Source organism: Oncorhynchus nerka, linkage group LG20 (genome assembly GCF_034236695.1).
Source record: "Oncorhynchus nerka isolate Pitt River linkage group LG20, Oner_Uvic_2.0, whole genome shotgun sequence".
NCBI lineage: Eukaryota > Metazoa > Chordata > Actinopteri > Salmoniformes > Salmonidae > Oncorhynchus > Oncorhynchus nerka.
In genome coordinates this window covers 6,864,124-6,887,885 of record NC_088415.1, presented here as the reverse complement: position 1 = coordinate 6,887,885, position 23,762 = coordinate 6,864,124, and the positions used below count along the sequence as shown (strand labels likewise).

Below are 23,762 nucleotides of genomic sequence, written 5' to 3'. Positions count from 1 at the left end.
ATAGAAAGATGGACTTTAAAAACATTTACGATTTCAGCCACACAAGTGGATAAACTGCATTTAAAATAACTGAGGATAATACAACAACAACAACAAAAAACGGTTTATTTCCAAACAAGCTCTAAACAAGCTACTCTCTGTGTGTGTCTGTGCCCATGTAGGAGCTGTTCTCTCGCAGCTTAGCAGAGCGTGATATGCTCAGCGCCCCTTATGAGTTCCCTGAGGACAGTCCCATAGAACAGCTGGAGGAGAGACAACAACGACTACAGAGACAGATCAGCCAGGATGTCAAGTAAGAAGGGAGAGGGAGGGAGGGAGGGAGGGAGGGAGGGAGGGAGGGAGGGAGATATAGTGGGAGGGAGGGATGAAGGGATGAAGGGAGGGAGGGAGGGAGGGAGGGAGGGAGGGAGGGAGGGAGGGTGGGAGGGAGGGGAGGGAGGGAGAGGGAGGGAGGGAGGGAGGGATGAAGGGATGGAGGGAGGGAGGGAGGGAGGGAGGGAGGGAGGGACAGAGGGACAGAGGGAGGGACAGAGGGAGGGACGGAGGGAGGGAGTTAATATTCAGTCCTCATGAATCCCAATGGGATCATGTTGATGTCTCTAAAAAAGCTTTTCATTATGTCTTCTTCAGGTTTGAGCCAGATATCCTTCTGCGAGCCAAACAGGAGTTAATGAAGACTGACAGCGCTACTGACCTAGAGTGAGTACAGTAAGGAGACTCACATTAGCTCTGCTAGCTACTGACCTAGAGTGAGTACAGTAAGGAGACTCACATTAGCTCTGCTAGCTACTGACCTAGAGTGAGTACAGTAAGGAGACTCACATTAGCTCTGCTAGCTACTTACCTAGAGTGAGTACAGTAAGGAGACTCACATTAGCTTTGCTAGCTACTGACCTAGAGTGAGTACAGTAAGGAGCCTCACATTAGCTCTGCTAGCTACTGACCTAGAGTGAGTACAGTAAGGATACTCACATTAGCTCCCTAAGCTTATACAGTGGGGCAAAAAAGTATTTAATCAGCCAGCAATTGTGCAAGTTTTTCCACTTAAAAAGATGAGAGAGGCCTGTAATTTTCATCATAGGTACACTTCAACGATGACAGACAAAATGAGACACAAAATCCAGAAAATCACATTGTAGGATTTTTAATGAATTTATTTGCAAATTATGGTGGAAAATAAGTATTTGGTCAATAACAAAAGTTTATCTCAATACTTTGTTATATACCCTTTGTTGGCAATGACAGAGGTCAAATGTTTTCTGTAAGTCTTCACAAGGTTTTCACACACTGTTGCTGATATTTTGGCCCATTCCTCCATGCAGATCTCCTCTAGAGCAGTGATGTTTTGGGGCTGTTGCTGGGCAACACGGACTTTCAACTCCCTCCAAAGATTTTCTATGGGGTTGAGATCTGGAGACTGGCTAGGCCACTCCAGGACCTTGAAATGCTTCTTACGAAGCCACTCCTCCGTTGCCCGGGCGGTGTGTTTGGGATCATTGTCATGCTGAAAGACCCAGCCATGTTTCATCTTCAATGCACTTGCTGATGGAATGAGGTTTTCACTCAAAATCTCACGATACATGGCCCCATTCATTCTTTCCTTTACACGGATCAGTCATCCTGGTCCCTTTGCAGAAAAACAGCCCCAAAGCATGATGTTTCCACCCCCATGCTTCACAGTAGGTATGGATGAAACTCAGCATTCTTTGTCCTCCAAACACGACGAGTTGAGTTTTTACCAAAAAGTTATATTTTGGTTTCATCTGACCATATGACATTCTCCCAATCTTCTGGATCATCCAAATGCTCTCTAGCAAACTTCAGACGGGCCTGGACATGTACTGGCTTAAGCAGGGGGACACGTCTGGCACTGCAGGATTTGAGTCCCTGGCGGCGTAGTGTGTTACTGATGGTAGGCTTTGTTACTTTGGTCCCAGCTCTCTGCAGGTCATTCACTAGGTCCCCCCGTGTGGTTCTGGGATTTTTGCTCACCGTTCTTGTGATCATTTTGACCCCATGGGGTGAGATCTTGCGTGGAGCCCCAGATCGAGGGAGATTATCAGTGGTCTTCTATGTCTTCCATTTCCTAATAATTGCTCCCACAGTTGATTTCTTCAAACCAAGCTGCTTACCTATTGCAGATTCAGTCTTCCCAGCCTGGTGCAGGTCTACAATTTTGTTTCTGGTGTCCTTTGACAGCTCTTTGGTCTTGGCCATAGTGGAGTTTGGAGTGTGACTGTTTGAGGTTGTGGACAGGTGTCTTTTATACTGATAACAAGTTCAAACAGGTGCCATTAATACAGGTAATGAGTGGAGGACAGAGGAGCCTCTTAAAGAAGAAGTTACAGGTCTCTGAGAGCCAGAAATCTTGCTTGTTTGTAGGTGACCAAATACTTATTTTCCACCATAATTTGCAAATAAATTCATAAAAAATCCTACAATGTGATTTTCTGGATTTGCTTTTCTCATTTTGTCTGTCATAGTTGAAGTGTACCTATGATGAAAATTACAGGCCTCTCTCATCTTTTTAAGTGGGAGAACTTTCACAAATGGTGGCTGACTAAATACTTTTTTGCCCCACTGTATCTATAGGTCTTAGGAATCACATGATATACACCGTCCAATGAAACGCTTACTTGCAGATTCCGTCTGGACAATGAAACAACAATAAGAAACAATAAAAGATAAGAACAGGACACATCAAATAAATGGCTCAGTAGAATAGAACAAACGTTATAGAATAAAAGATTATTATGGTGTGTTAGATACCTGAAGGAGCAGAGCCAGGCATTCATGGACCTGTATCCCAAGGAGATGGAGCGGGAAGGAGAGAAGGAGTATCAGCGGGTCTCCATCTCTGGAGAGGAGAAATGTGGGGTAGGTCACAGAAATATCCCCCAAACAGCCATTAGCGCTTTCACCACGGTCAACACCTTGACTTTTTATTCAGTAAGTTTCCCTGGCTTTGATTAATGATATTGAATACAGGTCTTGTGTAAAAACTTGGATTTCACCACAAGCAGCCAACCTTCTGACATGTTACCTGTTTCCTCTCCGGAAGTAGGAGGCTAGAAGTAGGACTGGCAGAACTAACTTGTGCCCTTTCTCCCCGCCCCCTTCTCTCCAGGTTCCCTTCACAGACCTGCTGGATGCTGCTAAGTGTGTAGTGAAGGCCTTGTTCATCAGGGAGAAGTACATCGGCCTGTCCATGCAGAGCTTCTGTCGGACCACAGCCAGCTACCTGGAGGAGCTCAGTGACAGACCTCTAGATATGGGTATCTATGAGGAGATACCTGAGACTTCTGTTACTGCAGGTAGAGTACACACACATACATAAATAACTACATGCATACGTACACACCTACCTACCTACATACTTACATACATACATACCTACCTACCTACCTACCTACCTACCTCCATACCTACATACATACATACCTACCTACATACCTACCTACCTACCTCCATACCTACATACATACCTACATACATACATACCTACCTACCTACCTACCTACCTACCTACATACCTACCTACCTACCTACCTACCTCCATACCTACATACATACCTACCTACATACCTACCTACCTACCTACCTACCTACCTACCTACCTACCAACCTCCATACCTACATACATACCTACATACATACCTACCTACATACCTACCTACCTACCTACCTCCATACCTACATACATACCTACCTACCTACCTACCTACCTACCTCCATACCTACATACATACCTACCTACCTATCTACCTACCTACCTACCTCCATACCTCCATACCTACCTACATACCTACCTACCTACCTACCTACCTACATACATCCAGAATGCATCACATCCAGCCTGATTGGGAGTCCCATAGGGTGGCGCACAATTGGCCCAGCGTCGTCTGGGTTTGGCCGGGGTAGGCCTTCATTGTAAATAAGAATTTGTTCTTAAAAACCTCTTAAGGATCTGCCCCTTCTTTTCAATTCTCACCTAAAATGACATACCCAAATCTAACTGCCTGTAGCTCAGGCCCTGAAGCAAGGATATGCATATTCTTGATACCATTTGAAAGGAAACACTTTGAAGTTTGTGGAAATGTGAAATTACTGTAGGAGAATATAAGACAATAGATCTGGTAAAAGATAATACAAAGAAAAAAACATGCGTTTTTTGTTGGATTCTTTTGAACTATCATCATTGAAATGCAAGAGAAAGACCATAATGAATTATTCTAGCCCAGGTGCAATTTACACTTTGGCCACTAGGTGGCAGCAGTGCACGTGCAATGTGCAATTGCATATCTATACAAAATGTTGTATGAAGACTGCCCAAATGTGGCTAATTGTTTTATTCATACATTTTCAAGTTCAGAATTGTGCAACTCTCCTCAAACAATAGCATGGTATTCCTTCACTGTAATAGCTACTGTAAATTGGACAGTGCAGTTAGATTAACAACAAATGTAGCTTTCTGCCCATATCAGATATGTCTATGTCCTGGGAAATGTTCTTGTTATTTGCAACGTCATGCTAATCACATTAGCGCACATTTGCTCAACCATCAAGAGGTTTGGGACACCGATCTGTAGAGATCCTTAAGAGGTTTTAACTGACTTGCCTAGTTAAATAAAGGTTAAAAAAATATAGGAAATGAATACCTACCTACCTACCTACCTACCTACATGCATACACTCACAGGTGGTAGGTAAAGCAAGCCAGCTACAGGTGAAGAGGTGGTTTCACATGTGCTATTCCCCCTCTGCCTCCTGCTAGAACAGACTATCACTCAGTGTAGGATTTCATCACTGAAATTCAGCGTGAAAATAAATGTTTAGTTTGGCTCTGTGCATTCCCATTCCATCCCAAATGTTTGGGTATATAGAATCTCTGTGTCTGACGGACACAAACTTGAGTAACGTTCTATTTGATTCTATTCTATTTGATTCTATTCTATTTGATTCTATTCTATTTGATTCTATTCTATTGTACTATATTCCATTCTATTGTACTATATTCTATTCTATTGTACTATATTCTATTCTAGATTTAGACCAGACGGTCCATCCTCCTGTCTCCGCCACACACCCCTATGAAAACCAGGATAGAATCTCTGTGTCTGACGGATACAAACTTGAGTAACGTTCTATTTGATTCTATTCTATTTGATTCTATTCTATTGTACTATATTCTATTCTAGACTTAGACCAGACGGTCCATCCTCCTGTCTCCGCCACACACCCCTATGAAAACCAGGACCCTGCCTGTATGCCTCCTGATATAGGCTACGGCTGCAAGATGGTAAACGGTGTCGTCCACATCTACACAAAGAAGGACAGCATGGACACGTGAGATGCATCAATTAACTCTCAACATATCATAGTGTTAGACTTATTATAGCACATTGTGAAGGCTCATACGTGCTTATAACAAGTTGTCAAGCAATATACCTATTGGCTTTAGATGAATTGTTACCGTGGTTATAAACATGCCAATGCCTAGCAACCGTACATCGTAGGTTGTTATGAGTTCATCATTATGAAAATACTATTTGTGACAGTGCCTTTAAGTTTGCCGGCTGTATGCTATCGAGACGGTGTTAAAGGCCTGTGTACTGCCATGTCAGGTCTACAGAGTTGGAGCTGCCCTACCCAGACCTATCGGAGTACATCGCTGATATGAACGTCATGACGGCCCTCATCATCAACGGACCTGTGTGAGTTACCGTACCTCTGATGGTGTACATGTGGTAGTGTTGATTCAATCCGTAGCGCTGAAGAGTTGCGCTGCAGCGTGACAGATATTTAAAGGCAATGTTCCCGCATTAGAAGAGACTGTATTTACGGTAGACACGGCATATGTCGGCTCAATTGCAAGTTAACTTTCAATTTAAATCGTGCTACAGATTGAACCAAACCTAAGGTTTCTGTTATGGACATTCTGTCAAGAAACAAATCTTCTCCAGATACAAAACATCACAAAGACAAAACCGTCTGTCGTCTGTCAGTTACTCCTGACGGTGTGCTGTCTGTTATCAGTGGACCAACTGACGTTGTGTCCGTGTTCACTTCCTGCCTTCACAGGAAGTCGTTCTGTTACCGTCGCTTACAGTACCTGAGTTCTAAGTTCCAGATGCACATCCTGCTGAATGAGATGAAGGAACTGGCAGCTCAGAAGAAAGTTCCTCACAGAGATTTCTATAACATACGCAAGGTGAGTCCTCAATTAGTGTGTTGGAGAGGACCAGTGAGAGCTATACTGTCCTCTACTGCTACCCAGAATCAGTGATCTACATATCATCTTGCACCCTAAATAACTGCTCATTATGTGACCAAGATTTTTAAATATGCACAGATGCATGCTCAGGCCGATGCCCTCGAAATGTTGCGTATTTCTTGAGCCTCGGTCTGACACTAGGCCGTCATCGTAAATAAGAATTATTATTTTTATTTAACCAGGCAAGTCAGTTAAGAACAAATTCTTATTTACAATGACAGCCTAGGAAGAGTGGGTTAACTGCCTGTTCAGGGGCAGAACGACAGATTTGTACCTTGTCAGCTCGGGGATTTGAACTTGCAACCTTCCGGTTACTAGTCCAACGCTCTAACCACTAGGCTACCCTGCCGCCCCTTAACTGCCTAGTTAAATAAAATACATACATAGAATATTCTTTTTCATTTTGATTGATAAAGTGCCACATAACAGCTTCCTCTGTGTCTGTGTCTGGTTCCTTGTTGCACACCCAGGTGGACACCCTTCTTCATTTTGATTGATAAAGTGCCACATAACAGCTTCCTCTGTGTCTGTGTCTGGTTCCTTGTTGCACACCCAGGTGGACACCCACATCCACGCCTCGTCCTGTATGAACCAGAAACACCTGCTGAGGTTCATCAAGAGGGCCATGAAGAAGTATCCAGGGGAGATCGTCCATGTGGAGAGAGGCAAGGGACAGACGCTCATGGAGGTGTTCCAAACCATGAACCTCACAGCCTTCGACCTCAGTGTGGATACACTGGACATGCACGCTGTGAGTAGTGCTGGAGAAGGAAAGGGAGAGGGAGACGGAGTGAGAGAGGGAGAGGGAGAGGGAGAAGGAGAGGGAGAAGGAGAAGGACAGGGAGAGGGAGAGGGAGAGGGTGAAGGAGAGGGAGAAGGAGAGGGAGAGGGAGAGGGTGAGTGTGAGGGTGAAGGAGAGGGTGAAGGAGAGGGAGAGGGTAAAGGAGAGGGAGAGGGTGAGGGAGAGGGAGAAGGAAAAGGAGAGGGAGAGGGAGAGGGAGAGGGAGAAGGAGAAGGAAAAGGAGAGGAGAGGGAGAGGGAGAGGGAGAAGGAGAGGGAGAAGGAGAGGGAGAGGGAGAGGAGAAGGAGAGGGAGAGGGAGAAGGAGAAGGAGGGGGAGAGGGAGAGGGAGAAGGAAAATGAGAGGGAGAGGGTGAGGGAGAGGGTGAAGGAGAGGGAGAGGGTGAAGGAGAGGGAGAGGGAGAGGGTGAGGGAGAGGGTGAAGGAGAGGGAGAGGGTGAAGGAGAGGGAGAGGGAGAGGGAGAAGGAAAGGGAGAAGAAGGAGATGGAGAGGGAGAAGGAGAGGGAGAAGGAGAGGGAGAGGAAGAAGGTCTGAATGAATGAAATATTCTTATTAAAGTTGAATGTGCTGACAACAAAATCACACAAAAATGATCAATGGAAATCAAATTTATCAACCCATGGAGGTCTGGATTTGGAGTCACACTCAAAATTAAAGTGGAAAACCACACTACAGGCTGATCCAACTTTGATGTAATGTCCTTAAAACAAGTCCAAATGAGGCTCAGTAGTGTGTGTGGCCTCCATGTGCCTGTATGACCTCCCTACAATGCCTGGGCATGCTCCTGATGAGGTGGCGGATGGTCTCCTGAGGGATCTCCTCCCAGACCTGGACTAAAGCATCCGTCAACTCCGTGGACAGTCTGTGGTGCAACGTGGCGTTGGTGGATGGAGCGAGACATGATGTCCCAGATGTGCTCAATTGGATTCAGGTCTGGGGAACGGGCGGGCCAGTGCATAGCATCAATGCCTTCCTCTTGCAGGAACTGCTGACACACTTCAGCCACATGAGGTCTAGCATTGTCTTGCATTAGGAGGAACCCAGGAGGAATCCAGGGCCACCAGCATATGGTCTCACAAGGGGTCTGAGGATCTCATCTCGGTACCTAATGGCAGTCAGGCTACCTCTGGCGAGCACATGGAGGGCTGTGCGGCCCCCCACACCATGACTGACCCACAGCCAAACCGGTCATGCTGGAGGATGTTGCAGGCAGCAGAACGTTCTCCACGGCGTCTCCAGACTGTCACGTCTGTCACATGTGCTCAGTGTGAACCTGCTTTCATCTGTGAAGAGCACAGGGCGCCAGTGGCGAATTTGCCAATCTTGGTGTTCTCTGGCAAATGCCAAACGTCCTTTGGACGTCGGGCCCTCATACCACCCTCATGGAGTCTTGTTTCTGACAATTTGAGCAGACACATGCACATTTGTGGCCTGCTGGAGGTCATTTTGCAGGGCTCTGGCAGTGCTCCTCCTTGCACAAAGGCGGAGGTAGCGGTCCTGCTGCTGGGTTGTTGCCCTCCTACGGCCTCCTCCACGTCTCCTGATGTACTGGCCTGTCTCCTGGTAGCGCCTCCATGCTCTGGACACTACGCTGACAGACACAGCAAACCTTCTTGCCACAGCTCGCATTGATGTGCCATCCTGGATAAGCTGCATTACCTGAGCCACTTGTGTGGGTTGTAGACTCCGTCTCATGCTACCACTAGAGTGAAAGCACCGCCAGCATTCAAAAGTGACCAAAACATCAGCCAGGAAGCATAGGAACTGAGAAGTGGTCTGTGGTCCCCACCTGCAGAACCATTCCTTTATTGGGGGTGTCTTGCTAATTGCCTATAATTTCCACCTGTTGTCTATTCCATTTGCACAACAGCATGTGAAATTTATTGTCAATCAGTGTTGCTTCCTAAGTGGACAGTTTGATTTCACAGAAGTGTGATTGACTTGGAGTTACATTGTGTTGTTTAAGTGTTCCCTTTATTTTTTTGAGCAGTGTATATTGGTTTTGGTTCCTATATTAAGAGAGGAAACATAGAGGAGACAGGAAGGTCAATGAAGAGATCTTCATTATTTTATTATCTTCATTATTATCTTCATTCATTATTTTCTGATTTTTTGATTGACAATTGTACTTTAAAGACAGATGACTCTCTTACGTGACAGCTTGGCAGCGACATCAAAAAGTGAGACATTGACTGAGAACTGTCCCCTTTCTCCTCACAGGACCGCAACACTTTCCACCGCTTTGACAAGTTCAACGCCAAATACAATCCCATCGGCGAGTCCATCCTGAGAGAGATCTTCATCAAGACAGACAACCATGTAGAAGGGAAATACTTCGGACACATCATCAAGGTATAATCAGCATACTGTACCTCTACCTTAACCTAGTAAACAATAGTTCCGTCACAATTCTCGACCCTTTATCCTCATGTGTAAACTTTCACAAATCCCCATCTGAAATGAAAAGCGTTTGGTGATTTGTGTAAGCAAATTGGAGGGAGTTTCCACAAGAGAAAGAGTGTTCTGAGTGTTCAAATCATGAGAAGTGAATCGCGAGTGAACCAAAAACAATATAAAGGGCGGTGTGGAGTGCGTTTGAGATTGTGTCATCTGTGGATCTGTTGGGGCAGTATGCTAATTGGAGTGGGTCTAGGGTGTCCGGGAGGATGCTGTTGATGTGAGCCATGACCAGCCTTTCAAAGCACTTCATGGCTGCCGACGTGAGTGCCACAGGGCCGTAATCATTTAGGCAGGTTACCTTTGCTTCCTTGGGCACAGGGACTATGGTGGTCTGCTTGAAACATGTAGGTATTACAGACTCAGTCAAGGGAGAGGTTGAAAATGTCAGTGAAGAAACTTGACAATTGGTCCGCGCATGCTTTGAGTACACGTTATGGTAATACATCTGGCCCAGCGACTTTGTGAATGTTGACCTGTTTAAAGGTTTTGTTCACATCGTCTACCGAGACCGTTATCACACAGTCATCCAGAACAGCTGGTGTTCTCGTGCATGCTTCAGTGTTGCTTGCCTCGAAGTGAGCATAAAATATTTTTATCTCGTCTGGTAGGCTCGCTTCACTGGGCAGCTCGCGTCTGGGTTTCCCTTTGTAGGGTTTCCCTTGTAGTCAGTAATAGTTTTCAAACCCTGCCACATCCGACGAGCATCAGAGCCGGTGTAGTAGGATTCAATCTTAATCCTGTATTGATGCTTTGCTTGTTTGATGGTTCGTCAGAGGGCATAGCTAGATTTCTTATAGGTGTCCGGATTAGTCTCCCGCTCCTTTAACTCGATGTGGACTGAGGTGGTGTATTCCTAAATGCCATTGGATGAATCCCGGGACATATTCCAGTCTGTGCTAGAATTTCTTTCCCCCTGGTTGCACGTGAAATGCTGGTAGAAATTTGGTAAAACTGATTTAAGTTTGCCTGCATTAAAGTCCCCACTAGGAGTTTTGCTTCTGAGCATTTTCTTCTTTGCTGAGGGCCTTATAGAGGTGGTTGAGAGCGGTCTTAGTGTCAGCTTCGCTATGTGGTGGTAAATAGACAGCTACGAATAATACAGATGAAAACTCTCTTGGTAGATTGTGTGGTAAACAGCTTATCATAAGGTACTCTACCTCAGGCGAGCAATACCTCGAGACTTCTTTAATATTAGACACCAGCTGTTATTGACAAAAAGACACTCATCCCTCGTCTTACCGGAGGTAGCGTCTCTGTTCTGCCGGAAAATCCCGCTAGCACTACATTGTCTGTTTCTTCGTTCAGCCACGTCTCGGTGAAACATAAGATGTTACAGTTTTTAATATCCCGTTGGTAGGATAATCTTAATAGTAGGTCATCAATTTTATTTTCCAATGATTGTAAGTTAGCAAGGAGAATGGAAGACATTAGTAGTTTACTCGCTCGCCTACAGATTCTCAGAAGGATCCCCGATCTACGTCCCCTTTTCCGGCGTCTTTTCTTCACGCAAAAGGCGTGGACCTTATGGGGCGGCAGGTATCCTAGTGGTTCGAGCGTTGGGCCAGTAACTCAAAGGTTGCTGGATCGAATCCCCGAGCTGACAAGGTAAAAATATGTCGTTCTGCCCCTAAACAAGGCAGTTAACCCACTGTTCACCAGTAGGCCGTCTTTTTAACCTCTTGCTTCTACTTGGTACGCTTGCGTCCCAACTAGAGCTCTGGAAATGCAAATGCGCTACGCTAAATGCTAATAGTATTAGTTAAAACTCAAAAGTTCATTAAAATACACATGCAGGGTATCAAATTAAAGCTACACTCGTTGTGAATCCAGGCAACAAGTCAGATTTTTTAAATGCTTTTCGGCGACAGCATGAGAAGCTATTATCTGATAGCATGCACCAATACACTACAACACAAAAGCACAGCAGGGGACGTAAACAAAATAATTAGCATTTCGGCGTTACACAAACCGCACAATAAAATAGAAAACAGTCATTACCTTTCACCATCTTCTTTGTTGGCACTCCTAGATGTCCCATAAACACTATTGGGTCTTTATTTCGATTAAATTGGGCCATATAAAGCCAAGATATCGTTATATGTAGACTGTGTGATAAACGAAAAAAACTGCGATTTCACAACGTAACGTCATTTTTTAAAATTCAAAAAGTAGACGATAAACTTTCACAAAACACTTCGAAATACGTTTGTAATGCTACTTTAGGTATTAGTAAACGTTAATAAGCGATAAAAATCATCCGTAGGCGATGTAAAAATCATTAGCTGTCGTCTTGGAAAAAATTTCAGGAGAGAGCTCTTCCGGAATGATCTGGGCGGAGACCGGAGGTAAGTGGTGCCCCTGTTTCGGTTCAACCAAGAATCAAAGATGATTCAATTCACAAGACTCTAGACAACATGGGGATGCTGTGGGAGTTGAATGCTCGGTCTTATCTAATTCGGCTCACTGTTAACAATTGCTGGAAGTGGCGCAAGGATATTTATTTCCATTTTCTGTGATCAGGTTTTCCTGCGCTTTCCGATGTAACGCACGTTATGTTATAGCCACAGTCGTGATTTAACCAGTTTTAAAACGTCCGAGGGTTTCCTATCCACACATTCTAACCATATGAACGTACTATATTCCTGGCATGAGTAGCAGGGCGCTGAAATGTTGCGCGATTTTTAACAAAATGTTCAAAAAAGTAGAGGGTAGGAGCAACTAGTTAAATAAGAATTTGTTCTTAACTGACTTGCCTAGTTAAATAAAGGTTCAATGTAAAAGGAAATAATTTGGGCCTGTTCCAGTGAAAGCAGGATATCCTTATCGTCAGACTCGTTAAAGGAAAAAGTTTCTTCCAGTGAGTAGTTCACCTTCGTTTCGGTCATAAGAGATAGTAGAGGCAACATTATGTACACAAGAAAAAATAATTTACACAAAAAATAACAAAATTGCACAATTGGTTAGGAGAACGTAAAACGTCAGCCATATTCTTCAGGCGCAATCTCCGCCATCTCAGGGAACCAGACATATATAGGGAAGGTAATGACAGGGGTGATTGAGTCCAGGTGAGCCAATAATCGCTGATGCGCGTGACAGAGGGGGGAAGTCAGGTGTGCCTAATGATGATGGCAGGAGTGCGCAATGCTGTGGAGCCTGGCGCCATCGAGCGCCAGGGGGGGGGGGGGTTGGGAGCAGGCGTGACATCTACGGATGTTGTAGAGCATAAACCTACAGGAGCGAGACATTGTCCACCGTGATGGAAAAGTCTTTGAGCGGGCAAGGCCTTCCCCGGGAGCAAAAGCAGTTCCATCTTGTTGAGTTTGAGCTTGAGGTGGTGTGCCAACATCCAAGCTGAGATATCTGCCAGGCACGCAGAGATGAGTGTCGCCAGCTGCGTGTCAGAAGGGGGGAAGGAGAAAAGTAGTTGAGTGTCATCTGCATAGCAATGATAGGAGAGACCATGTGAGGATGTGACAGAGCAGAGTGACTTGGTGTATAGAGAGAAGAGGAGAGGGCCTAGAACTAAGCCCTCGGGGACACCAGTAGTGAGAGTACGTGGTGGGGAGGATTAAGGAGGGAGGAGAAGGTAGAAAAGAGTTTCCTAGGGTTAGAGGCTTGACATGTAGGGATAGAATGAGGACGAGGATAGAAAGAGGAAGAGGATAGAACGAGGAAGAGGATAGAACGGGGAAGAGGATAGAAAGAGGAAGAGGAGAGAAAGAGGAAGAGGATATAACGAGGAAGAGGCGAGAAAGAGGAAAAGGAGGAGGATAGAACGAGGAAGAGGATAGAAAGAAGAAGAGAAGGTAGAGAGGAGGGTTTGATTGGATGATAGGAAGTTTAATTTTCCTCCATTTTCGCTTAGCTGCCCGTAGCCCTGTTCTGTAAGCTCGCAATGTGTCACTCAGCCACGGAACAAGAGGGGAGGGCCGAGCCGGCCTGGAGGAAAGGGGACAGTGTGAGTCATAGGATGCGGAATGGGAGGAGAGTAGGGTTGAAGAGGCAGATTCAAGAGACAGGACGGAGAAGGATTTAGCAGAAGGGAGAGATGATAGGTTAGAAGAGAGAGTAGTGGGAGAGAGAAGATTTTGACGGCACATGACCATCTGGGTAGGGGCTGAGTGGTTGGGTTTGGAGGAGAGGGAGACCTAGAGGGGGTAGGGGCTGAGTGGTTAGGTTTGGAGGAGAGGGAGACCTGGATGGGGTAGGGACTGAGTGGTTAGGTTTGGAGGAAAGGGAGACCTGAAGGGGGTAGGGGCTGAGTGGTTAAGTTTTGAGGAGAGGGAGACATGGAGGGGGTAGGGGCTGAGTGGTTAGGTTTGGAGGAGAGGGAGACCTGGAGGGGGTAGGGGCTGAGTGGTTAGGTTTGGAAGAAAAGGAAACAAAATAGTGAGAACAGAGACCTGGAGGGGGGTTACAGTGAGATTAGTAGGAGTACAGAGACCTGGAGGGGGTTACAGTGAGATTAGTAGGAGAACAGAGACCAGGAGGGGGTTTCAGTGAGATTAGTAGGAGAACAGAGACCTGGAGGGGTTACAGTGAGATTAATAGGAGAACAGAGACCTAGAAGGGGGTTACAGTGAGATTAATAGGAGAAGGAGAACAGAGACCAGTGAGATTAGTAGGAGAACAGAGACCTGGGGGGTCACAGTGAGATTAGTAGGAGAACAGAGACCTGGAGGGGGTTACAGTGAGATTAGTAGGAGAACAGAGACCTGGGGGGGTTACAGTGAGATTAGTAGGAGAACAGAGACCTGGAGGGGGTCACAGGGGGGTTGAGATTAGTAGGAGAACAGAGACCTGGAGGGGTTACAGTGAGATTAGTAGGAGAACAGAGACCTGGAGGGGGTTACAGTGAGATTAGTAGGAGAACAGAGACCAGGAGGGGGGGTTACAGTGAGATTAGTAGGAGAACAGAGACCTGGAGGGGGGTTACAGTGAGATTAGTAGGAGAACAGAGACCTGGAGGGGGTTACAGTGAGATTAGTAGGAGAACAGAGACCTGGAGGGGGTTACAGTGAGATTAGTAGGAGAACAGAGACCTTCAGGGGGTTACAGTAAGATTAGTAGGAGAACAGAGACCTGGAGGGGGGTTACAGTGAGATTAGTAGGAGAACAGAGACCAGGAGGGGGGTTAGAGTGAGATTAGTAGGAGAACAGAGACCTGGAGGGGGTTACAGTGAGATTAGTAGGAGAACAGAGACCAGGAGGGGGGTTAGAGTGAGATTAGTAGGAGAACAGAGACCTGGAGGGGGGTTACAGTGAGATTAGTAGGAGAACAGAGACCTGGAGGGGGTTACAGTGAGATTAGTAGGAGAACAGAGACCTGGAGGGGGGTTACAGTGAGATTAGTAGGAGAACAGAGACCTGGAGGGGGGTTACAGTGAGATTAGTAGGAGAACAGAGACCTGGAGGGGGGTTACAGTGAGATTAGTAGGAGAACAGATACCTGGAGGGGGTCACAGTGAGATTAGTAGGAGAACAGAGACCTGGAGGGGGGTTACAGTGAGATTAGTAGGAGAACAGAGACCAGGAGGGGGTTACAGTGAGGTTAGTAGGAGAACAGAGACCTGGAGGGGGGTTACAGTGAGATTAGTAGGAGAACAGAGACCTGGAGGGGGGTTACAGTAAGATTAGTAGGAGAACAGAGACCTGGAGGGGGTTACAGTGAGATTAGTAGGAGAACAGAGACCTGGAGGGGTTACAGTGAGATTAGTAGGAGAACAGAGACATGGAGAGGGTCACAGTGAGATTAGTAGGAGAACAGAGACCTGGAGGGGGTCACAGTGAGATTAGTAGGAGAACAGAGACCTGGAGGGGGGTTACAGTGAGATTAGTAGGAGAACAGAGACCTGGAGGGGGGTTACAGTAAGATTAGTAGGAGAACAGAGACCTGGAGGGGGTTACAGTGAGATTAGTAGGAGAACAGAGACCTGGAGGGGTTACAGTGAGATTAGTAGGAGAACAGAGACATGGAGAGGGTCACAATGAGATTAGTAGGAGAACAGAGACCTGGAGGGGGGTTACAGTGAGATTAGTAGGAGAACAGAGACCTGGAGGGGGGTTACAGTGAGATTAGTAGGAGAACAGCCTCTAGTAAAGATTAGGTCGAGCGTATTGCCTTCCTTGTGTGTTGGAGGGGGACTGGGAAAGTGGGAGGGGACTGGGAAAGTGGGAGGGGACTGGGAAAAGGAGAGGTGAAAAGAGGCAAGGAGGGGAAGAGAGAGTTGGAAAGAAATTCATCGAAGGCAGATGTTGGGAGTTTGAACTCGACCAGTACGAAGAGCGGTGAGTCATCGTCGGGATATGAGTTTATCCATGTGTAAAGCTCATTGATCAAGGACACCTGGTGGGTGATAGATGAAAACAATGTTCATCTTGAGTGGACAAGTGATTGTGACAGAATGGAATTTCAATGATGGACAGGTGAGTGAGGGAGAACAGAGAAAAATGTCCCACTTAGGAGAAATATGCAGGCATGTTCCACCACCCTCTGTGGGGTCAGATGAAGAGAGAGCAGCTGAAGAAAGAGCAATGTTCTCTGGCTTGGTCCATGTCTCCTTCAGGGCCAAAAAAGTCTAGGGACTGAAGGGCAACATAGGCTGAGACGAACTTGGCGTTCTTGACCGCAGATCAGCAATTCCAAACCCTGCCCGGAGACCAGGAATTGAACATGGGTTGTGAGCGCAGGGTGCATTAAATTAGAAGGGATGCAGCCAACAGGGTGGGAGGTTCTTCACAGCCTACAGGGTGGGAGGTTCTTCACAGTCTACAGGGTGGGAGGTTCTTCACAGCCTACATGGTGGGAGGTTCTTCACAGCCAACAGGGTGGGAGGTTCTTCACAGTCTACAGGGTGGGAGGTTCTTCACAGCCTACAGGGTGGGAGGTTCTTCACAGCCTACAGGGTGGAAGGTTCTTCACAGTCTACAGGGTGGGAGGTTCTTCACAGCCTACATGGTGGGAGGTTCTTCACAGCCTACATGGTGGGAGGTTCTTCACAGCCTACATGGTGGGACGTTCTTCACAGCCTACATGATAGGAGGTTCTTCACAGCCTACAGGGTGGGAGGTTCTTCACAGCCTACAGGGTAGGAGGTTCTTCACAGCCTACATGGTGGGAGGTTCTTCACAGCCTACATGGTGGGAGGTTCTTCACAGCCTACAGGGTAGGAGGTTCTTCACAGCCTACAGGGTGGGAGGTTCTTCATAGCCTACAGGGTGGGAGGTTCTTCACAGCCTACAGGGTGGGAGGTTCTTCACAGCCTACAGGGTGGGAGGTTCTTCACAGCCAACAGGGTGAGAGGTTCTTCACAGTCTACAGGGTGGGAGGTTCTTCACAGCCTACAGGGTGGGAGGTTCTCCACAGCCTACAGGGTGAGGAACGAGCTGAGAATGAACACATACATAGATGCCAAAGCTTCAAAATAGCAAAATTAGAGAATCTGAAAATAATTAGGTAAGATACTGAGAGAGTGGTGTCGGAGCATTCCTTCTCATTCCCTTCTCGAACAACTCTGCAAAACCATCTTTGTTTCGGGCGAAGGTCTTAGTTTTCACCACGAGACCGCCGTTGACGCTGATTACCAAAACAACAACAGTCATAATTAACCCTGTCGATTAATGTCTGCTTGATGTGTCAACAATCATCTGCAAGTTATGAGCAGTCAGCAGTTAACACAAGTAGGCTGCTGGGAAGACAGACAGCGCTTAAAGTAGATGGACCTAGCTAGCAAAGAGACAGTACTAGACCACAACTGATAAAGACAACAAATTATACTTATAACTCCTGGAGATATCAGGAGTCCTTGGTAGTAATGTTGTATTGTAGTAATGTTGTATTGTAGTAATGATGTTTTGTAGTAATGATGTTTTGTATGTTGTATTGTATGTTGTATTGTAGTAAGGCTGTATTGTAGTCCTGCTGTATTGTAGTAAGGCTGTATTGTAGTCATGTTGTATTGTAGTAATGCTGTTTTGTATGTTGTATTGTAGTAATGCTGTATTGTAGTAATGCTGTATTGTAGTAATGCTGTATTGTAGTAATGCTGTATTGTAGTAAGGCTGTATTGTAGTAATGCTGTATTGTAGTCATGTTGTATTGTAGTAATGATGTATTGTAGTAATGTTGTATTGTAGTAATGTTGTATTGTAGTAAGGCTGTATTGTAGTCCTGCTGTATTGTAGTCATGTTGTATTGTAGTAATGCTGTTTTGTATGTTGTATTGTAGTAAGGCTGTATTGTAGTCCTGCTGTATTGTAGTCATGTTGTATTGTAGTAATGCTGTTTTGTATGTTGTATTGTAGTCCTGCTGTATTGTAGTAATGCTGTATTGTAGTAATGCTGTACTGTAGTAATGCTGTTTTGTATGTTGTATTGTAGTAATGCTGTATTGTAGTAATGCTGTATTGTAGTAATGCTGTATTGTAGTAAGGCTGTATTGTAGTAATGCTGTATTGTAGTCATGTTGTATTGTAGTAATGATGTATTGTAGTAATGCTGTATTGTAGTAATGCTGTATTGTAGTAATGCTGTATTGTAGTAAGGCTGTATTGTAGTAATGCTGTATTGTAGTCATGTTGTATTGTAGTAATGATGTATTGTAGTAATGTTGTATTGTAGTAATGTTGTATTGTAGTAAGGCTGTATTGTAGTCCTGCTGTATTGTAGTAATGCTGTATTGTAGTAATGCTGTACTGTAGTAATGCTGTTTTGTATGTTGTATTGTAGTAATGCTGTATTGTAGTAAGGCTGTATTGTAGTCCTGCTGTATTGTAGTCATGTTGTATTGTAGTAATGCTGTTTTGTATGTTGTATTGTAGTAATGCTGTATTGTAGTAATGATGTATTGTAGTAATGCTGTACTGTAGTAATGCTGTTTTGTATGTTGTATTGTAGTAATGCTGTATTGTAGTAAGGCTATATTGTAGTCCTGCTGTATTGTAGTAATGCTGTTTTGTAGTAATGCTGTATTGTAGTAATGCTGTATTGTAGTCATGTTGTATTGTAGTAATGCTGTATTGTAGTAATGCTGTATTGTAGTAATGCTGTTTTGTAGTAATGCTGTTTTGTAGTAATGCTGTATTGTAGTAATGTTGTATTGTAGTAATGTTGTATTGTAGTAATGCTGTTTTGTAGTAATGCTGTATTTTAGTAATGCTGTATTGTAGTAATGCTGTATTTTAGTAATGCTGTTTTGTAGTAATGCTGTATTTTAGTAATGCTGTTTTGTAGTAATGCTGTATTTTAGTAATGTATTGTAGTAATGTTGTATTGTAGTAATGCTGTTTTGTAATAATGCTGTATTGTAGTACTGTTGTATTGTATTTTATGTTGTATTTTAGTAGTAATGTTCTATACTAGTTTTTAGTGCCCCCTGCTGACTATTGTATGCCTCTGCACCCCGTCAGGAGGTGATGGCTGACCTGGAGGAGAGTAAATACCAGAACGTGGAGCTGCGTCTGTCCATCTACGGCCGACAGAGGGACGAATGGGACAAGCTGGCCCAGTGGGCCGTCAAACACCAAGTCTACTCTAACAACGTACGCTGGCTGTTGCAGGTGCCACGACTCTTGTGAGTACCACCAAAGCCTCTTACAACATTATATACCATCTCTGTTACTACTACTTTCATCCATTAAACAATTGTCTGGTGTTCCCACTTCTTCCACACTGTTCTGAATGAAACAACATATTTTCATGTTCGTAATAGACAGAGGTTAAGAGTGCTTCAGTCCTTCCACACAGCTATAGTCAAGCCAGCTGCCAGATAACATTGAATTACTGTGAAAGTACCTCATTGTTGTTACTGAAACGTGATTCTTTTCAATTTGACCTGAAAACCCAATACAAAAATCTGAAAAAAAGGTGACCAGACCCGCATGCTCTCTATCTCTCTCCACAGTGATGTGTACCACACAAAGGTGACCAGACCTGCATGCTCTCTATCTCTCTCCACAGTGATGTGTACCACACAAAGGTGACCAGACCTGCATGCTCTCTATCTCTCTCCACAGTGATGTGTACCACACAAAGGTGACCAGACCTGCATGCTCTCTATCTCTCTCCACAGTGATGTGTACCACACAAAGGTGACCAGACCTGCATGCTCTCTATCTCTCTCCACAGTGATGTGTACCACACAAAGGTGACCAGACCTGCATGCTCTCTATCTCTCTCCACAGTGATGTGTACCACACAAAGGTGACCAGACCTGCATGCTCTCTATCTCTCTCCACAGTGATGTGTACCACACAAAGGTGACCAGACCTGCATGCTCTCTATCTCTCTCCACAGTGATGTGTACCACACAAAGGTGACCAGACCTGCATGCTCTCTATCTCTCTCCACAGTGATGTGTACCACACAAAGGTGACCAGACCTGCATGCTCTCTATCTCTCTCCACAGTGATGTGTACCACACAAAGGTGACCAGACCTGCATGCTCTCTATCTCTCTCCACAGTGATGTGTACCACACAAAGGTGACCAGACCCGCATGCTCTCTATCTCTCTCCACAGTGATGTGTACCACATAAAGGTGACCAGACCCGCATGCTCTCTATCTCTCTCCACAGTGATGTGTACCACACAAAGGTGACCAGACCCGCATGCTCTCTATCTCTCTCCACAGTGATGTGTACCACACAAAGGTGACCAGACCTGCATGCTCTCTATCTCTCTCCACAGTGATGTGTACCACACAAAGGTGACCAGACCTGCATGCTCTCTATCTCTCTCCACAGTGATGTGTACCACACAAAGGTGACCAGACCTGCATGCTCTCTATCTCTCTCCACAGTGATGTGTACCACACAAAGGTGACCAGACCTGCATGCTCTCTATCTCTCTCCACAGTGATGTGTACCACACAAAGGTGACCAGACCTGCATGCTCTCTATCTCTCTCCACAGTGATGTGTACCACACAAAGGTGACCAGACCTGCATGCTCTCTATCTCTCTCCACAGTGATGTGTACCACACAAAGGTGACCAGACCTGCATGCTCTCTATCTCTCTCCACAGTGATGTGTACCACACAAAGGTGACCAGACCCGCATGCTCTCTATCTCTTTCCACAGTGATGTGTACCACACAAAGGTGACCAGACCCGCATGCTCTCTATCTCTCTCCACAGTGATGTGTACCACACAAAGGTGACCAGACCCGCATGCTCTCTATCTCTCTCCACAGTGATGTGTACCACACAAAGGTGACCAGACCTGCATGCTCTCTATCTCTCTCCACAGTGATGTGTACCACACAAAGGTGACCAGACCTGCATGCTCTCTATCTCTCTCCACAGTGATGTGTACCACACAAAGGTGACCAGACCCGCATGCTCTCTATCTCTCTCCACAGTGATGTGTACCACACAAAGAAGCAGCTGTCTAACTTCCAAGAGCTGCTGGAGAACATCTTCATGCCTCTGTTTGAGGTCACCATCGACCCCACCAATCACCGTGAGCTGCACCTCTTCCTACAGCACGTGAGTAAACAACCGTTTGGTTTAGTGGGTTCAGAGAAACTTGTGTTTTGGTGTTTCGGTTTATTACGGCTTTTGTGTAGCAGTGAGCTGACGTAGCAGGTTTTTAAAGAAATGCCCGAGAGGCGTTATCTTTCTGGTCCTGACGGAAGAGGGGAAAAAAACTGTGTGTGGGGGAGGTTGTCTTCTGCACTGTTCAACCAATCCAGTTCATGTGGGGGAGGAGTTAAGATGGAGTGCCGCCTTGTTAACGTTCAAAAGAGGAAGTGACATCACTTCCCCTGAAATTTAGTTTACCTTTATTTAACTAGGCAAGTCAGTTAAGAACAAATTCCTAATTTCAATGACAGCCTAGGAACAGTAGGTTAACTGCCTGTTCAGGGGCATAACGACAGATTTGTAACTTGTCAGCTCGGGGATTTGAACTTTCACCCTTCAGTTACTAGTCCAACGCTCTAACCACTAGGCTACCCTGCCGCCTCTACACTCTAACCACTAGGCTACCCTGCCCCATCTACACTCTAACCACTAGGCTACCCTGCCGCCTCTACACTCTAACCACTAGGCTACTCTGCCACCTCTACACTCTAACCACTAGGCTACCCTGCCGCCTCTACACTCTAACCACTAGGCTACCCTGCCGCCTCTACACTCTAACCACTAGGTTACCCTGCCGCCTCTACACTCTAACCACTAGGCTACCCTGCCGCCTCTACACTCTAACCACTAGGTTACCCTGCCGCCTCTACACTCTAACCACTAGGCTACTCTGCCGCCTCTACACTCTAACCACTAGGCTACCCTGCCGCCTCTACACTCTAACCACTAGGCTACCCTGCCGCCTCTACACTCTAACCACTAGGCTACCCTGCCGCCTCTACACTCTAACCACTAGGCTACCCTGCCGCCTCTACACTCTAACCACTAGGCTACCCTGCCGCCTCTACACTCTAACCACTAGGCTACCCTGCCGCCTCTACACTCTAACCACTAGGCTACCCTGCCTCCTCTACACTCTAACCACTAGGCTACCTGCCTCCTCTACACTCTAACCACTAGGCTACCTGCCTCCTCTACACTCTAACCACTAGGCTACCCTGCCGCCTCTACACTCTAACCACTAGGCTACCCTGCCGCCTCTACACTCTAACCACTAGGCTACCCTGCCGCCTCTACACTCTAACCACTAGGCTACCCTGCCGCCTCTACACTCTAACCACTAGGCTACCCTGCCGCCTCTACACTCTAACCACTAGGCTACCCTGCCGCCTCTACACTCTAACCACTAGGCTACCCTGCCGCCTCTACACTCTAACCACTAGGCTACTCTGCAGCAGAAAAATCTGTAATTTCCGGTTGTTTTCCGACTCCACAGAGGGTAGTCAATCAGAGAGGATTTCTGCCACACTGGCCGTGTTTGAGAACATCAATTTCCGACAGATCTACACATCACAATGTCAGTCAGTCAGCTCAGTCCGTCATCAGCGACTGACCTAAACTGATGCTCTCGAACACGACCATGATCAACACGAAGATGATAACGTCGACAATGATGATTACGATGACGATGTTGTGTGTGTGTTCAGGTGGTGGGCTTCGACAGTGTGGACGATGAGTCTAAACCAGAGCATCACTGCTTCAACATGGAGAGTCCTCTGCCAGCCAACTGGACTGAAGAAGACAACCCTCCTTATGCCTACTACCTGTACTATATGTACGCTAACATGACTGTGCTCAACCACCTGCGCAGGTACAGGACTACATGACAACGCAGCACTGTACCATTTACACTGATTCTAGCATTATCACTGTAAACACCTGGCTATATGTGTGGGAACGGTAGCTAGGACTCTCCATCAGGGCTCTCCAAACCTGTTGCTGTTGGTTTTCATTCCAACCCTGTTGCTGTTGGTTTTCATTCCAAACCTGTTGCTGTAGGTTTTCATTCCAAACCTGTTTCTGCAGGTTTTCATTCCAAACCTGTTGCTGTTGGTTTTCATTCCAACCCTGTTCCTGTAGGTTTTCATTCCAACCCTGTTCCTGTAGGTTTTCAGTACAACCCTGTTCCTGTAGGTTTTCAGTATAACCCTGTTCCTGTAGGTTTTCATTCCCTCCCTGTTCCTGTAGGTTTTCAGTACAACCCTGTTCCTGCAGGTTTTCAGTACAACCCTGTTCCTGTTGGTTTTCATTCCAACCCTGTTCCTGTAGGTTTTCATTCCAACCCTGTTCCTGTAGGTTTTCAGTACAACCCTGTTCCTGTAGGTTTTCAGTATAGCCCTGTTCCTGTAGGTTTTCAGTACAACCCTGTTCCTGTAGGTTTTCATTCCAACCCTGTTTCTGTAGGTTTTCATTCCAAACCTGTTGCTGTAGGTTTTCATTCCAACCCTGTTTCTGTAGGTTTTCATTCAACCCTGTTTCTGTAGGTTTTCATTCCAACCCTGTTCCTGTATGTTTTCATTCCAAACCTGTTCCTGTATGTTTTCATTCCAACCCTGTTCCTGTAGGTTTTCATTCCAACCCTGTTGCTGTAGGTTTTCATTCCAACCCTGTTCCTGTAGGTTTTCATTCCAACCTTGTTCCTGTAGGTTTTCATTCCAAACCTGTTGCTGTAGGTTTTCATTCCAACCCTGTTCCTGTATGTTTTCAATCCAACCCTGTTGCTGTAGGTTTTCATTCCAACCCTGTTTCTGTTGGTTTTCATTCCAACCCTGTTGCTGTAGGTTTTCATTCCAAACCTGTTCCTGTA

At 45.8% G+C, this 23,762-nt stretch overlaps 1 protein-coding gene across 2 annotated transcripts in view; it reads left to right on the top strand.

Annotated features, from left to right (window-relative positions):
* ampd2b (adenosine monophosphate deaminase 2b) overlaps nucleotides 1-23,762 on the top strand; it is a 96,723-nt gene that overhangs the window by 49,356 nt on the left and 23,605 nt on the right. For both annotated transcript variants that reach the window (XM_065005157.1, XM_065005156.1), the window contains exons 3-14: nucleotides 162-292; nucleotides 631-699; nucleotides 2,766-2,877; nucleotides 3,128-3,314; nucleotides 5,198-5,345; nucleotides 5,624-5,713; nucleotides 6,081-6,210; nucleotides 6,830-7,024; nucleotides 9,295-9,426; nucleotides 18,943-19,106; nucleotides 20,893-21,019; nucleotides 22,603-22,766. In XM_065005157.1, the coding sequence (XP_064861229.1) occupies nucleotides 162-292; nucleotides 631-699; nucleotides 2,766-2,877; nucleotides 3,128-3,314; nucleotides 5,198-5,345; nucleotides 5,624-5,713; nucleotides 6,081-6,210; nucleotides 6,830-7,024; nucleotides 9,295-9,426; nucleotides 18,943-19,106; nucleotides 20,893-21,019; nucleotides 22,603-22,766 (1,649 nt within the window). The remainder of the gene's footprint in view (nucleotides 1-161; nucleotides 293-630; nucleotides 700-2,765; nucleotides 2,878-3,127; nucleotides 3,315-5,197; nucleotides 5,346-5,623; nucleotides 5,714-6,080; nucleotides 6,211-6,829; nucleotides 7,025-9,294; nucleotides 9,427-18,942; nucleotides 19,107-20,892; nucleotides 21,020-22,602; nucleotides 22,767-23,762) is intronic.